Here is a 15,652-nt window from a genome sequence, read left to right on the forward strand (position 1 = left end):
CTGATGCTTCTAGTGCTAACCTCAGTGATCCTTCTCAGACCGGTCCATATCTGAAAGTGTTTTCTCCTTGTTCTATCACTACTACTGAACATACCAGTCTTCCTCAAAGTACTTGCTCAGCAACCAGTAATCCTGACTCATCTAATCGTCTCCTAAGCTGGGCCCCTCATACTTCACCCCTCAAAAAGATGTCTCAACGTTCAAATTCGACCACTCCCTTTGGAATCGATTGCTCATCCGAATCAAATCATTCTCAACTTGATCGTCCATCTACATCCAGTGGCCTTCATCACAACCCCTCTACGGCCACATCTGCTGAACGTCGTCCATATTCATCACTTCAGTCTACAGATCATCTCGATTCTAATCAAAATTCATCAGACCTTCCTTCATTTAGCTATTGTACAGGTGACAAGGGTATAGAAGATCTTTTGGAAACACTTGGTTATAGTTCAGGTTTATCAAAGTCTAAATCTTCTTCAAGTATGCGTACTTCACATGATCCAATCGTCAAAGATAAAAGTCATGGTCGAGATCCGGTGGTCATGCTCGATATTGAAGGGGATGAATTTACTATTCATGAACACTCTCTCAGTCCAGTTTCGTGAGTTTTTTTTCTCGTTTTTATCAGCATGGAAAAAGCTCCTGATCATGGATCAAAGGCTCACCAGACTTGCGCAATTCACTCATCATTGACCAATTCATTATCTTTCTCGCAATCGGTGACTTTGACTATCCTTCGATCACATTCATTTTACTTTACATCAAATCAGGGAGCGAACAGAACTCTCAACAATATCTTCAAAACAATCTTCAAATCGTCAACGTCCTTTTGCAAACCCTCAAGCCATACTTGCTCAACGCTTGATGCCCCAAAATCGCTTCCGCCCAACAGCACCACTCTCTCTATCACCTAAACCAAAACATCTCTCTCCTTTATCTGCATCATCTGTCTCGAGTTCAATTCACAGGAACGTGGGTTCTAACTTGGATCGTCCTCATTCGAGTCATGGCCTATCAACCAATCAAGATCCCGCACCTAGTGGATCGAATCTTAGTGATCGAGCCAAAATCTTTGGAGACTCCAAACCTCTCCGACCCAGAGACACTTTGACCAAATCCGCATCATCTCACGATCTGTTCTCTCCCCCTCTCCAATCATCAAGTCTTTTCCCGGATGATACCCATCTCACCGGAGCGGCCACGAGCCGACCTTCATTGCAGCGAATTCCTAAAAAGGCTACAGCTCTGATTCAAATGTTCGAAGGTGGCTCTTCTTCACCCGCTTCAGGCTCTCAATCTAGTATACCCATTGGCTTTCCACCTCATAAACCTAGACCTATCTCCTTATCCCCTACCAAACTCAACTCTTCATCAGTTCAAGCCGCTCCTTTGAATAGAATCCAATATCCAACACCTGGCCCTAGCGGATCAACACCATCTCGGCTTTCGGCGTTTGAGGCAATAGAGGCCTCTAGAAAAGCTAGAACTGCACGTCAGCAACGGCAATATGTTTCTGAATCCGCCCTCAATCAATTTGCTTCAACATCTGCGATCCCAGCTGTGGACCAAGATGCTCTTACTACTTCCTCGTCTATTCCATTTGAAGAAACAGAGGCAGAGCAACAACGGATTCGAACGAGGAACGAGAGGCGAGAGCGAGTGGCACAGGCTGAACGAGGTCAACTAGTGCCACCCCCTAGTTCACCAACCAAGAATTCGAGGCAATCATTGAAATCTCCCATGTCCGAACGATTGATTCAACATCGGAAATCGATTGCATCTTCGATCACCTCTAACCTTAGTGATATTCAGATCCTTCATCACGGTTTAATCTGGTATCGGAATCCACAAACTAATCAATGGGGTGAGACAAGAGGTATCTTGACATCTGATGCAGTTTATCTCATGAACGAAAATGGTGAAATTGATCAAGCTTCACCTAATCAATCTATCGAATTGAATTTAAGGAATTGTACGGCAGTTGAAAGTGTGCGAAGCAAAAGATCTTATGGTCCTGATTTTAGTGATCCACATTTACATATGCTTAGGATTGCTTGGACAGAATTCGATCCTTTGAATAATTCTAGAGTCGAACATGAAGAGTTTTTGGGTTGCACTCGTGCTACTCAACGTGCAGATTGGGTGGGCGCCATTTGGTAGGTGGTCTTTATTCTTTCTTGATTCGAAATCAAAACTATTCTGATCATATCCTTTTACTTTACTATAGGCAAGCTGCCCATGATTTGGGTGGTTTTATTGAACAACCTGATATCCCGCTGGCGGGTAAATCTTCACCTTCTGCAAGTCCCAGACCCGACCCTTCAAATACCCCATCTCAGGCCCCACTCGAGCCTGAGCCTTCTCCGAAACCAACTCAGAGTCCTAGGTTAAATGCAGTTACCCTCGTAGATCGGGCCATGAGTGTGGATGAGAGTTATCTTCGGCCAAAGGGATCATGTCTTGTCCCATCCACACCAATCGGTCAAGATATGTCCTCTGCAGCCAGTACCAGTGCTGCTTCAGTCTCATCGGCTGAAACGACCACTTTACAGAGCGAACTAAATCGTGAGTATGATCGAAGTTTGATGGGCTCGACCTCGTTGGGACATCAAAGACAACCTTCTGTAAATCACCTTTATAGTGAAGAAGCGACCAAGGATTTGAGACAAACGCTTGAAGAGGTGATGGAGCAAGAGAGAGGAGTAGTGACCGGTGCAAGAGGTCGAGTTGAATACTTGATCGACCCTAATCTTGAAAGACAACTTACAAGAAAAAGTTCAAGAGCAAAGTCACCCGAATTAGATCTCTTTGCTATGCTTGACCGGATGAGTGTGAGAGGTTCGATTCATAATCGGACATCTCAATTTTATGATCAACCACCACCTTCAACCCCACCACTACCTGCCTCAGCGCCGATGTCAATGTTACAACGTCAAAGATCATGCGATATGCATAACCCACAACCGATCAGTCCAGCTGAACAAGCCAATATTTCTGCACTGGAACAAGATGCAGATGCAAACCGTCGGGATTCATCCCAAAACTCCTTTCATACCATTCGACCTACCTCTGCTGCTGGAATTCATGAACGATTTTTAGACTCTCCCCGTTCTTCAATTACTAGTGGCTCTAAAGCTAAATCTGAACACCAACGTTCATCCTCTGCTCAATCTACACCACGAAACCAACGTTACGTTTTACAAGATCCTGGTACCACACCTCGACCCGAAAATCCAAGTTTAGATTCTCGCAGCGAATGTGAAGCTAAGACTCCAATTCGTCGAGGAGCATGGTCAGACGTCGAACGAAGATCAGCGCAAACTGATCCTGAAGCTGTTTTACCTAAACGAGCCGTTCAAAGAGATCTACAAAGGATCTTGAAGACCATTGAAAGGAATGATTCCAAATTGATTGTTCAATCGAACTCATTAGGAGATCATTTAGATAATATTCAAGCTCAATTACAAAATGTGGCGGCTAAATTGAAAGGACATGAACTTGAACGTGATGAAGATCAAGGAGGAGGAGAAGTGGAAGAACCTACGATTGCTGATAAAGTTGATTATATGTTGAGTTTGTAAGTGTTTTTGATCTACTTTGTGCGATTTGATTGGGTGTTGATTTTTTTTTGATTTTTGGTTTGTTTAGGTGTAATATTTTACTCGAAAGTCAACATAAAGTTTCAACAGCAGTTGAAAAGAATTTGAAAGCACATGGATTGAATCTAGATAATAAATCAGTTCATACCCGATCCATGCGATCTACCACCAATTATACCAATCGGAATTCTTCAATGACTACTGAAGCTAAGCCGATCTCACCTATACCTGTGGCAAGTTTAGATGAAGATCAGCGGTCATCTTTCTCTAGAATGCCTTCACCACCCTTACCACCTTTACCAACTGAATCGGCAGAAGCCGAAGCAGAAGCCGAAGTAGCAGATGGAGAAGTCGTGAAACCTGCTGAAGAGGTTTTAGTACCGGTTGAAGTCCAAGAAGCAGGATTAGGAAGGATAGAGAATTTGCTTGTGGCGTTGTTGAGTCGAATGGATGAAGCTGCAGCTGCTGGAAAACCAACAACAGTTCCAGAAGAACCAGCGATGACACCGCCACCTTTACCTGAGAAAGATGAAACAACCACCGAAGATTCAGATATGAGGAGTACGCTCGATTTGGATGCTGATGTTGCTTTGTGGAAGTCTAGAGGGAAAGGTAGTATTAGTAGGAGTACAACTGATCGTAGTTCATCAAGGCGGAATGATAGGAATTTTACTCCTACTGAGACGGATAATTCTGATCAAGTTAATTATGAAGCTATTCCAGTTTAGTATTTTTTTGATAATCTTTCTCATAGTAGAGGTTCTTTTTTGCTTATGACCATCTTCTTTTTGTGTGTGTTTGATAGGATTATAATCTGGCTTATGAAGCTGAAGATGCAGTAGCTAGAAAGATTGCGGATGAAAGAGCAAGAGCAGCAAGAAGGTTGGAAGGGATTTCAACTCCTTATGGTGGTATTGGTCATCATCAAGAACATTTAGATTTAGGTCAAAGAAGTCTTTATGATGTTGGTGCTTATCAACAAACTCATCATTCTTTAAATCCGGAAAATGAGATGAGTATGATGCAAGATGGTGGGATGAGGCATGAGAAAAGTCATTGGTCTATCACTGTAAGTGATTATCTTCTTGGCTGGAAAAGTTGAGTGGCAGCTTGGACTGATGAATTACGCTTTCAATTTAGACACCTTCGCCTGGAATAGATGTGAGTTTTTCGAATCTTGATCATTTCTTTTGTAAAAAGACAATAAAGCGTTGTAGATTTTAAGATTTATTTTCTTTGATCAGGCTTCTGTTCCACCTCCGCCCCCACCACCAAAGGATGAGACCGAACTACCACGATTACCGTCATTGAGACTTAGCGAAAGAGTCCAATCCCTTAGATCTTCCCGATCTAGTGTAACCCGTCCAGTATCTGTGATCTCTTCTGCTACACATCATTCTCAACGACAGCAACCGTTACCGCCTGTTCCTGTTGAAGAACCTCAAGAACAGGCTATTCCTCTTCCACCACCATCAGTTCAGATGGTTCTACCGACTGATGAGATTAAGAATGCGCTGAAGGAGACTTTAGACGACGTAAGTACATCTGATCTTTATTGGTGATAGGGCGTGAGCTCATAATGATTTGTGGGTCAAACATCTAGCACTCGAATCAGCAAGCACCAATGTTCGATGAGATGGTAACCTTGCTTAGGACTCAAGATCAAGGTGAGTAGACCTAGGAGTACAATGAACCGACTGCTTTGCGTCTTCCGAACTAACAAGAGATTGTGATGTGATATATAGTGAGTCAAGCAACGGTATTGAACCAAGCCGAAGTATCAAGGTATCTCACTCAACTCAATGAACATCTCGAAGGAGTCTTGGTGAAAAAGAATGAAGATGTAGAAATGATCTCCGAGAGTGTTAGAAAGTTACAAGATCAATTAGCAGTTTTGATCGAACAATCTCAAAGGGTCCCACCACCTGAAATCGAAAGACCTTTACCAGATATCGATCATGGATTGGTTAGTGGGGAAGATGAAGTTGAAAAAGGAGAAGAACCTGATCAAGGCAATCCTGAGGAGGCTGAGGGAATTCATTTCGAGGTGGAGGAAGGAGCTGGTGAAGTGGATGTGACTGTTGGTGTTCCGCCACAAGAGGGAGCTGATGAAGCTACAGACACTAGACAATGTAAGTTTGATAGAAACAGTTTTCTAACATACAAACCCGGCTGACTGACATTTATAATTCTTCTTCATACTTTCATCTCTTCCGAAATAGTCTCCACGATGACCAAAAGACCGTCAGCATTACATAGGATTGGAGGACCACGAGCTCGACAGATTAGTTTAGGGAAGAGTTTGAAAGGACCTAGGATGCCGACAACATTAGCTAATGTAGGTAAACTATGGGGAGGACCTACCCCTGCGGCTGATCGAGCGGCTAGATGGGGTAATGGAGGAGGAGGCACATTGAAAAGAGCACCAACGAATAAGACTGTGATGACTACGGCAGGAGGACAACCGGTGATTGTGGAAGGAGCATTGGCTGGATTGAGTACAGAAGAAGGGGGTGAAGCTGTGGTTGATGGTCCTGATGAAAGAACTGGAACGATCGCTCTAGGGTAAGTCTTGAAGATTTTGATTGGATTAGGGTTTTTTTCTATTACTGAACAATTTTTTTTTGATATTTTATAGAGTTTCACATATCTTGAAGTTATTGAGAGAGAATCAAACTAAAGAAGAGGAAAGAAGAAGGAATAAAGAGATTGAGAAAGCAGCACAACCTAAACCAGTGATTTCTAATGAGATGGAAGAAAGAAGAGCTAAGATTGAAGAATTACAGTTGAGAAGAGAAGCCGCTTTAGCTGATGATAAAGCAAATCGTACGTGATGATTCTTTTAGAATCTGAAGGAAAGAATACTAATCTAAGTTTTTTTGCGTTTGATTATTATTACTATATTATTTGAAAAAGATATGGAATCACTTGTGATTGCAATGAAACAACAAGCAGCTGAACATGATCGACTTTTAAAACATATTGTAGAACAATTAGATAGGAAACAAGAGTATGAAGAAGGAGAAGAAGAACGAAATAAAAAACATGAAGAAGCTATGGAAGGGGTGAATCGGGTCTTGACGACTGTTGAAAGTGGAGTGATGACTCATTTAGAAGAATTTAAAGCTCAAATGTTTGCAGAGGTAAGTGAGATTGAAAAAGTGTGATTGTTAATGATTTGATTTTGGAATCTGATCATTGGTGTGTGTGCGTGCGTGTTTACTTTTTTTAGATGAAACAAACTTTTGAAAAGGTTGGAGAATTAAGAGATCAAAAACAACAAATCCAATCTGATATTGCAGATATGTTAATGTTTATGAGTAAAGTAAGAGGAGGAGGACCAGATGTGAGTGAAAAGAATTTCCATAAAAACCTTAACATTCACTCACAACAAACGATAATGTGAATCTGATTGATTATTTTTCTGTTCGTTTTGTTTTGTTTAGCCAAGATGGCAATACCCAGCATCAATGCCAGCAGCTTCAGTGGCAGGAAGTGTAGGAGGAGGAGGAGCGGGCGAAATGAATGGATATACACCTATCCCTAATGTTTATCCAATCCCACAAATGGATTATCATCAAGAGAATGGGATGGAGAATTTAGATGGGAAGAGTGTTAGTGGGTTTGGACCTAGACCACCTGGTAGAAGATAAATCTGAATGAAATCTAAACGAAAAAAAAAGATTGAAGGAATTTGGGTTTTATAGAATCTGGTTTGGTTTGTTTATATAGATCTTTTGGTTTTGGTTTTTTTTGAACATACGTGGGTTTTTCTTTATCTTTATTATTTTGATCATCCATTGATTGAAAAGGATTTCTTTTTATCATTTAATTTTTTCTTCTTTTTGGCTTTTGCTTGATTTTTCAATTTTGATTCATAAAATGTTGAATTGCATGATGATTTAGTAGTATAAACTCTCTGGAAAACGTTTTTTTTTCATTTTGCTTTTTTGCTTTTGTTAAATCTGTGTTCTTGTGTGTGTGTGTGTTTTTGTTTTCGGATTATATAATATACATATATTTAATTTATTTGTAGATATGATTTTTTTGGGGGGATTCTAGGAAAATAATTGGGTTTTTTTGTTGAAAATGGGGAAAATTAAACATTTGTTTTGATGAATTGTATTTTTAAAAAAAACAATTAGATACAGATTTGACTACATACTTACATAGATGGATTGAGATGATTTTACTACGGATTTTTGTAAAGGTTTATTAGTTTAAATTGATTGAAGTCAAGATTAAAGAATCAAGAAAAATAGATCAAACGAAATGTTGGGATCATAAATTAAAACAGGCTTTTTGGAATGCTAGATCAATTGGTAGTTTTCATCCATAACTTTTTTCTTTTCTGATCACTCAAAATTTTTTGTCATCAAGTCTTGTATTGGAAAAGAAAAAAAGATATGAAATTATCCTTTGAATTTTAAGATTTTAAAGTTGTTTGTTGGATGTCTATATAGTAAGATGTGTGATGAGGGAGATCATTTAATATGATTGGATGTTGGCTCAATTGGTCCAAGACTTGATGTTTTGAAGACTTTACACCATCATACTCTCTCATTTGTAATACAGTCGTTTTCAAAAAGCTTGTCACAAATTCACTGCTAAATGATCCCAAATCGCTCGAGTTTTGCGGGCAAATTTGGACAAGCTTTTTGCAAACGACTGTATGTATGTTCAAATAGACTACCTGGACACTTTTTCCCTATAATCAGGGGTTTTTAGCGGTGTGGAGTCACAGTTACAGTGTTTGATGGCTTGTTAGCTGAAAAACAATCTAAAGCAATGCAAAGAAGATGTGATTGTGATTTCACACTGGAACATTTTGGAGGATGTTCTTTTCAATTGTGTGGAACAAATTTGAAAAAGATGAGAAATCACGTATAACCATGAATGGATGAATCAATTTATGTAAGTTACTGTTTAGCAGCTAAAAACTATAGGCTGAGATTCATCTACAGTGACTGGGATACATTCTGTCCTCGAGATATGAGGGGTAAGGACTGTCTCCAGGAATGAAAATTTATCAACTCTTCTTGTGGACGCAGACAAAGGATTTACCTTCCACAATCATTACGTTTCAAAAGAGAGAAAAAATGGTCTGAATGCACATCGGTTGTGTTTGGAGGCATGCTTTCAACAAGCATGTAACATCAAAAATCCGATAAAAGAACTTGAATCAATTTCACTTATAACTATATACTTTCAGTTTTATCTTCAATTATAATTAAGGAAAGGTGAGAAATGTTGAATGATATAAAGTATTATTTTCTTATTGTTGACGAAATTTTCGCGCGAGAGGTAACTTCAATCTAAAGCCACAAAACTCAAAAAAGTCTACAAATGGTACAGCTTTAAACAATACTTCAGTCGGTGCATTCGCAGGCCACAAGATAACTTTTTCACCAGAGGAGCTTTGACGGGATATAGTATTTAGATTTTGCTTCAATGCATTTATCATCATTCCAATCAGTTCAACCGATAAATCAAAATTTGCACCAGCTAGCACTTGACCAGGAGTGAGAAGCTCCTGAAGCCATACAGGTCGATCCGCCCTTTCAGATATCGGCACCCCCCGCCAACTTGCAACGTCCCGAGAGTCTAAATTGTCATTTACAATTTCATAGAATTTTTTCAAACGAGGCAGGAATGCTACATTCTTTGTTGAGGTCTCACTCAATCTTGATAGATATTCCCGAGTCCAAGTTAAAGTCCAACTTTGTTTCGTCAGGTCGAAAAATTGACCGCCATTCGAGATTTTACCCGTCATTGCTTTGACAAGTCTATCTAATCTGGATCTTAAATCTTCCGGATGCATCTGACTCCAATTGACTTCAGCTGATTGCATTTCCAAACAATCATGAACCTCATATAGAATTGGTACCGTCCCGCCTCGTTTCATAAAGTCCACAAGTTGTGATTGTGTGAATTGCTTTGCCTTCGGAGATCTGCGCGATGCAACATAAACAGTAGCTAATCGAACCCCAAGCAGTTTCTCACCAAACAGCTGAGATAAAGCATAGTGATGTTCTGGAGTCAACTCTTCTAGCATCTCCATTGTTTTTTGCCCATACGCCATATCAATCTTATCGAATGTTGGCCATTCTTCATCAATCTTCAATTGAAGTGCGAGTTTTTTAACAGGTTCAGCTGTCCTATAAGCGAGATCATTCCAACTCCTTGTAGCCATGTGTTGATCGATCTGGGCTGCAAACGCGTTCCATCTTCGTTGGGTTTCGAAAGAGTTTCCGAATTCAGATTGGAATCTAGCGCGATAATTAGCCCAAACGTTTCCAGATGGAGATTTGAGTGACAAAAGTTTTTCATAGGACTCAGTATCAAAAACGATTTTTGTCCGATCTTTTTTGTTATCCCTCTGTAAGACTTTGGAAAGGATAGTATCCATCTTTTGTTGTAGTTCAGTTTCGCTTTCGGGTAAGGATGTGATCTGGGGCTCGGTGGTCTCTGAGTTTGGCACATCAAGTTTACCCTCGCCTTCGGTTTTACCAATCTGAGCTTTTGTTTTTGGCCTTCGCGATTTACCTTTGTGTTTCGTTGGGGGCTTGTGAATCTTGTCAGCGATGATTGCCTTGATCTTCGAAGCGCCCAGGCCGGATCCGCTGGACTCATCATTTGGTTCGGGATTTGCATTATATGGTGTATTAATATTATTCGATGGAGATTCGGTCGCCTCTTGGGAATGAGATTCTGTCAGATCTACTACAGTATCTTGACTGGGATGAGCTTCTGCTACTAAGGCCATTGTGGATAGAGTCCGACGTATGAGAACGAGGCCCTGCTTCGTTCGAAATACTTGCCCCGTCCGGCACGTCAAAAGGAGTTGGCCTATCTACTTCACTGTGTACACCTGCCCTTGACGCTGGCTTTTGAGCAAGAAATCTCCCTTTTCGGCCCTTCTTTTGTCGGTATTCTGTCCATTCTGAATCTTGCTGTGCGGGGATGGGATCGAGAAGCGAACCACTTTCGGATGCGCGAGTCTTGGTGTTTGACCCAGAGCGGAGTCGGGAGTTTATTCCAGAGCCAAGTGGGGAAACAGTATTCTTGACTTCGACATTCTGTTTTTCAAAAGGCTTGCCTTTACGGTGTGAGACGATTTTTTTTCCTTTTTCTGGAAATGATTGGGCTACTTTTTTCCTGGTAAGAGCGAGAGATTAGAACAGCAGAAGCCCTTGAGTCAAGGGGGATAAGTGAAAGCCAAATGAACTATGTACTCACTCTTTTTCTGGCTCTGAGACGATATCAGCCCACAGGCGCGACGTGGTAGGTTTAACTTCTGCCACTTGCTTATCAACACTTTCTACGTGTTGGCCCAGAGACCTACTTGTTTCCACAGGAGTGGAAGTGGACGGTCCTTTCGAATTATCAAGGCTTCTCGATGGCTGATTTCAGTCTTGGATTCAAAAGCTTGGCCCAGCCAACAAGATGGGGAAAAGAAGACTGACATCTTACTCCGCTCTATAGGTGCCGGATTTGATTCCAAGTCATTGGGATTTGTAGGTATACTTTCCACGGACGACTTAGAGCCATCGATCTTACTAGATTGCGAGGAGACTGTGGAGAGACTGTGAGCAGGCAATCAGTTGACATATCTCGGACTTCTTGGACAGCTAGAAAAAGGCAAATACATTTCTTCTGAGCTTTTCGAAGGTTCAGGCCTCGGGATGGGGGATTTTGTTTGATCTAGCTTCGTCCGATCAGTTTCCTTCCAAACCTGTTTCCTGGAACCTGAAGCTTTATTCAATTCTTCGCTCTTTTGTTCGGAGGAGCCCTCAGGAATGATTTGTCTAAAACAAGTTCATGGTCATCTTCCTCGTCGCATCAAGTCGATCTTCACATCTTCCCCTGTGAGAAATTACTCACTGTTCTGGAGATTTCGTGGCATCCAGGGCAGTTCTGGGTAGTCCTTGACCTCGGGTTTTATACGGAGGTCTGTTGGAGGACTTTCTGGAGCCGAAGAAGTTTGAATCCCGAGGTGGTCTACTGTGATAGAAACACGTAAAGTTCGTCAAAAAATCCAGTTGCCAGAATTGTTTTTTCAGTATGGTGACTGTTGGAGTTGGTCTTACATGCTTTGTGGATCAGAGATATGCGATGGGACAAATTCTTGTGGGTTCCCTTCATGTATAAGATGAGTATTGTAATATGGCAAAGGCGCCTGGATGTGATCTGATAGAAGTCCGGGGGTCAAGGGCGAGGGCATCACCGCCATAGCTTGTCCAAAAGGTGAATGCATCGCCGCGACTTCTGCGTTTGAAAACGCCGGGATCAACACGTCTGGACCCGGCAAGTCATTTGGAGCCAAAGCCCAATACTGATTAGTGATCGGAAAGGGATGCATAGCTGTAGCATGAGGGTCAAATCTAGGATTTCCTTGATAATGGCTGAGCTGGCCTTGAAAATCCCGACGGGCGGATCCACCGTAGGATGAGATGTATTGTTCGTATAGCGGCACCGAATGAGCATGCTGCTTTCCCTTTGATATCGCAGAGATCGGTCCATCTTCTGAAGATCTGTCACTATCAATAGCTTTGACCAGAAATCAAAAGTCTAGCTCTAGCTCTAGCTTTTTCTTCGTAGTCTTCACAGCGTTGTTGGACAACTTACCTGATGAAAGGCGTGCTTGAGATCCAGTCGGCACGTCTCCTTCAGCTGAACTCGCAGGGCTGACGTCAGTGCTTTCTTCTTTCGATCTTTCTGTATCGCCATGATCAGGGAATGAATCTTTTGAAGAAAGTTCGGGAAACATTGCAAAGTCTCGTTCGCCTTGAGTCAGCTCGCGGTTACTGAGCTCAAGACCATCGTCGAGAATTTTGGTCTGTTCGATATCTTTGGTTAACCCGGCGTAACATCTTTGGGAGATGAGCCAGAGGCAGAGGCCAACTTGGACGAGATACATGTCCGTGATGTCTACGGATGATCAAATCTAGGGAAGAACGGGGCGGAAGAAGGAGTGACTGGAATCACGATGGTAACGATTTTTTGAGGCGTGAAAGACTTGAATTCACCGACCAACAGCGAACGACTTAGTTGAGCTTCAGACAGGAAAAGATGAAGCGTATGACGAAAAACGAGGGGCTGAGGACCTGTGACGCGAGTTCAGAATATACCTACATCATAAACCCTGCTCGCGTGCAAGTTGAAGTGCAATGGATGGAAGCTTGAAGCGCAACTAGGCGGATATCGCACCAAAATTGACACAGCAGTATGACAGTATCGCAAGAAAGTCGTGAAGATGAATGGCTTGAAACTGGAAGACACGCTTAAAACTCTGCTGAAACATTCAGAGATCCCATTTAGTGAGTGGAGTTTTGAGGACGTTTGAGGTGAAGTTTGAAACCCTTGATCACAGCACCATCACACAAGCAAAAACCTACAAAAGAATATGTACCTAAAAGCTGGATGGTTTCAAAACTCGACTCAGAGACCCATCAGCTTGATTGATTCCCTCCCACGCTGATTAACATATGGTCCTAAAGCAAATGTCCGTGTGTCCAGAGGGAAAGAAACCCTCCCTTAGCATCCAGGAAGACTAGATCCACGTTAAAATATTGGTTGACCGGCTTAACACAAGCGCCTGAGGAGATCCGCCGGAGCCGACGGAGGAGCATTGTTTGAGAACTTGAGGGTAGCATGAACTTCCTGTAGAGTAGGCCGGCGCCAAAAAGAAAAGGACAAACGAAAGATGGATTGCCTAAAAACTAATTCGTCCTTCCAGCCCCCGCTTCTTGGACTTTGGTGCCCGAAGCCGGCAGACCAAGATGAGGCAGAATGATTCTTTTTTTTTCCTGGGAGTTGAAAGTGAGACACCGGAAATTGAATCAGATCTTGTGGCCCCGGGATTTTTTCACATTGAGTACATCTTTGGACCCTGACTTGTTCAGTTCGCATTCTTAACACTGTTCTTTTGTCTACTTACAAACAGTCACTTGTTGGGTCTTTGCCTTGTTTTAAGGCTTTGACCTGGTGTTTGGGGGGGGCGTAGGCCGCGGACTGTCAGACAGAGAAAAGGTTTTCGTGGGCGGGGGTGGGCGGATGGCCCATGAGAAGCGTTGTGTTTCTATCCTCATGATTTCGTGTATTAGTGAGAAAGTTACCTTACCTTGTCGTAACATGTCTCTTTTCACACTTTGCATTATTTTCATTACCCTTCTTTCTTTTATTTTTGAAGTTTTAAGTCCCTGGAATCTTATTGCTCTTGCCAATTCTCTCTCTGTATCACTCTGGCTCTTTGCAGGGTGGGGGGGCGGCACAGTTTTTGAAAATTGATATACAGCTATTCAAGAAAGTTGTGTCCCATAGTGCTTATGCCTGAAAACTGAAAATGTCCAAGTGTTTTGGAACACGGTCTAGTAATAAATTTCCTACTGCTATTAGGAAAAACTGATGTGCACAAAGTATTAGATAAGATCACTTATGAAGCTCTCCTACAAGGATAGAACTCTGACCTATAATGTATATATTGATTTAGTTCAAAGCACACGAGAATGATTGTGAGCCTTCTGATCTAAGTGAAAGAATACTACAACGTGATGAATGATTAGCAAATATAACATAAGGTAGAAAAGAAATTTTAATATGTTGAATATGAAATGATATGTACGTTTCTCTTTCCAAAGATGAGGAAAGAGAAACATTACAAATGTGGGAGCTAGTTATCTTATAAGTATCCCAAATTCATTGACGTCATTGGGGTAAAGTATTTGCATTTTGTCATCACTTTCCAATTTGGTGAATCTTGATATGTAATTCATTTTTCTTTTGTGTAACTTGTAATTTTCTTCTTAGATCATGAGTCGATTGAACACCAACAAAAACAAGGAAATCAAATCAGCTCTCCAAAACCTATCCCCTCCACCAAAACTCACCTTTTTTGGATTCCAAAAGTGGTTTTGGAATTGTGAGATTGAGGACTCTGTGTCTATAGCTTTTTGGAACAATTGATAGTTTTTTCTTGCTTTTTGCATTTCAATCTTTGGGGCACAACCCCGTTCTACATTTCCTTATTTCCAGTGATAAGCACTACAGTCGTCTCTGACATAACCCACGTGTGCTGTAAGCCATACTCCATCAAAACCCATACAAATCTGGCCATCTGCAGAAAAATTGCAGGGAAAGTGGGTACATAACCCATAACTTTGTAGTACCCCATAACCCATAAGGTTTTTGAGGGAAACCAGAGTTCATAACCCATGAAAGTCTGGGGTCATTTGAAAAAAAAACTGAGGGAGGCTTGAAAAACTCTAAACATAAAGATTTAAAGACAAACTCTATTGATCCTAACACTATTCAACCTTATCTAACTTTCACACACCGCACATCACAAACTCAATTATATTGTACTTCCTCCAAACTTGTCCAAATACATTGTGGCCAATATTGAGGAAGGTTTCAAGAAATTTGAAAATATGCAACAAGAAGCAAATGAAAAAGAATCTATAGTAGGAAATATACCTCCACCACCACGACAAAGCCTCAGATATCATGCTATCTTACTTGGAAAGTGACAATGCACAAGAAGTGCAGGGGTATGAAAGGGCCATCCAAGCCTCTGTTAGACACTGCCAATTGCTACGTGTTAAAGCTGCAAAGCAGCTCAGAAGACTTGTTCTGATATGTTTTTTAAGGTTTCCCAAGAAGTCAATTTTTTGTTTTGTACAATCCTTGTCATAACCCATATTTTGTCTGCAAATATATAATTATGGCTTTTGGAAGAGATTGAGGTAACCTATACTCTAGCAAAACCCATACTTTTGGGCAACATTTTTTGTGTATAGTGGCCGAAATTTTCACAATTTTTCCCCAGCGCCACACCCAAATACAGGCAATGCGCAGTGCAGCAAAGTTGTAACAGGGTGTGGCTTACTCAATCCGGCTAGATTCAAAGACATCATGTACCACCCATGCGGGTTTGTTTGTGGGTGTTTGCAATACCATTGTTCAAGCACCCATGACTACACCCATATCCACCTCCATATCCAGAACATCACAAATACAGATCTCACCACCTGACCAACCTCAACTACACC

The 15,652-nt window shown here is 41.5% G+C and overlaps 2 protein-coding genes across 2 annotated transcripts; one reads left to right on the forward strand and one right to left on the reverse strand.

The window, feature by feature from the left end:
* Nucleotides 1–5,986: 5,986 nt before the first annotated feature.
* On the forward strand, nt 5,987–7,844 carry MELLADRAFT_75954 (uncharacterized protein; the record flags this gene model as incomplete). The annotated part of the gene is made up of 5 exons (XM_007417448.1): nt 5,987–6,167; nt 6,241–6,428; nt 6,519–6,745; nt 6,835–6,948; nt 7,049–7,844. 5 exons carry the CDS (start codon nt 6,046–6,048, stop codon nt 7,253–7,255), a joined length of 858 nt encoding a protein of 285 aa, XP_007417510.1.
* A 1,033-nt stretch (nt 7,845–8,877) lies between these two features.
* Nucleotides 8,878–12,522, reverse strand: MELLADRAFT_94815 (Hypothetical protein; the record flags this gene model as incomplete). Its single annotated transcript, XM_007417459.1, has 8 exons — nt 8,878–10,339; nt 10,386–10,760; nt 10,842–10,994; nt 11,069–11,188; nt 11,252–11,410; nt 11,487–11,606; nt 11,693–12,152; nt 12,231–12,522. 8 exons carry the CDS (start codon nt 12,520–12,522, stop codon nt 8,878–8,880), a joined length of 3,141 nt encoding a protein of 1,046 aa, XP_007417521.1.
* Nucleotides 12,523–15,652: the final 3,130 nt, after the last annotated feature.

Source organism: Melampsora larici-populina, assembly GCF_000204055.1.
Source record: "Melampsora larici-populina 98AG31 unplaced genomic scaffold MELLAscaffold_73, whole genome shotgun sequence".
Classification (NCBI taxonomy): Eukaryota; Fungi; Basidiomycota; class Pucciniomycetes; order Pucciniales; family Melampsoraceae; genus Melampsora; species Melampsora laricis-populina.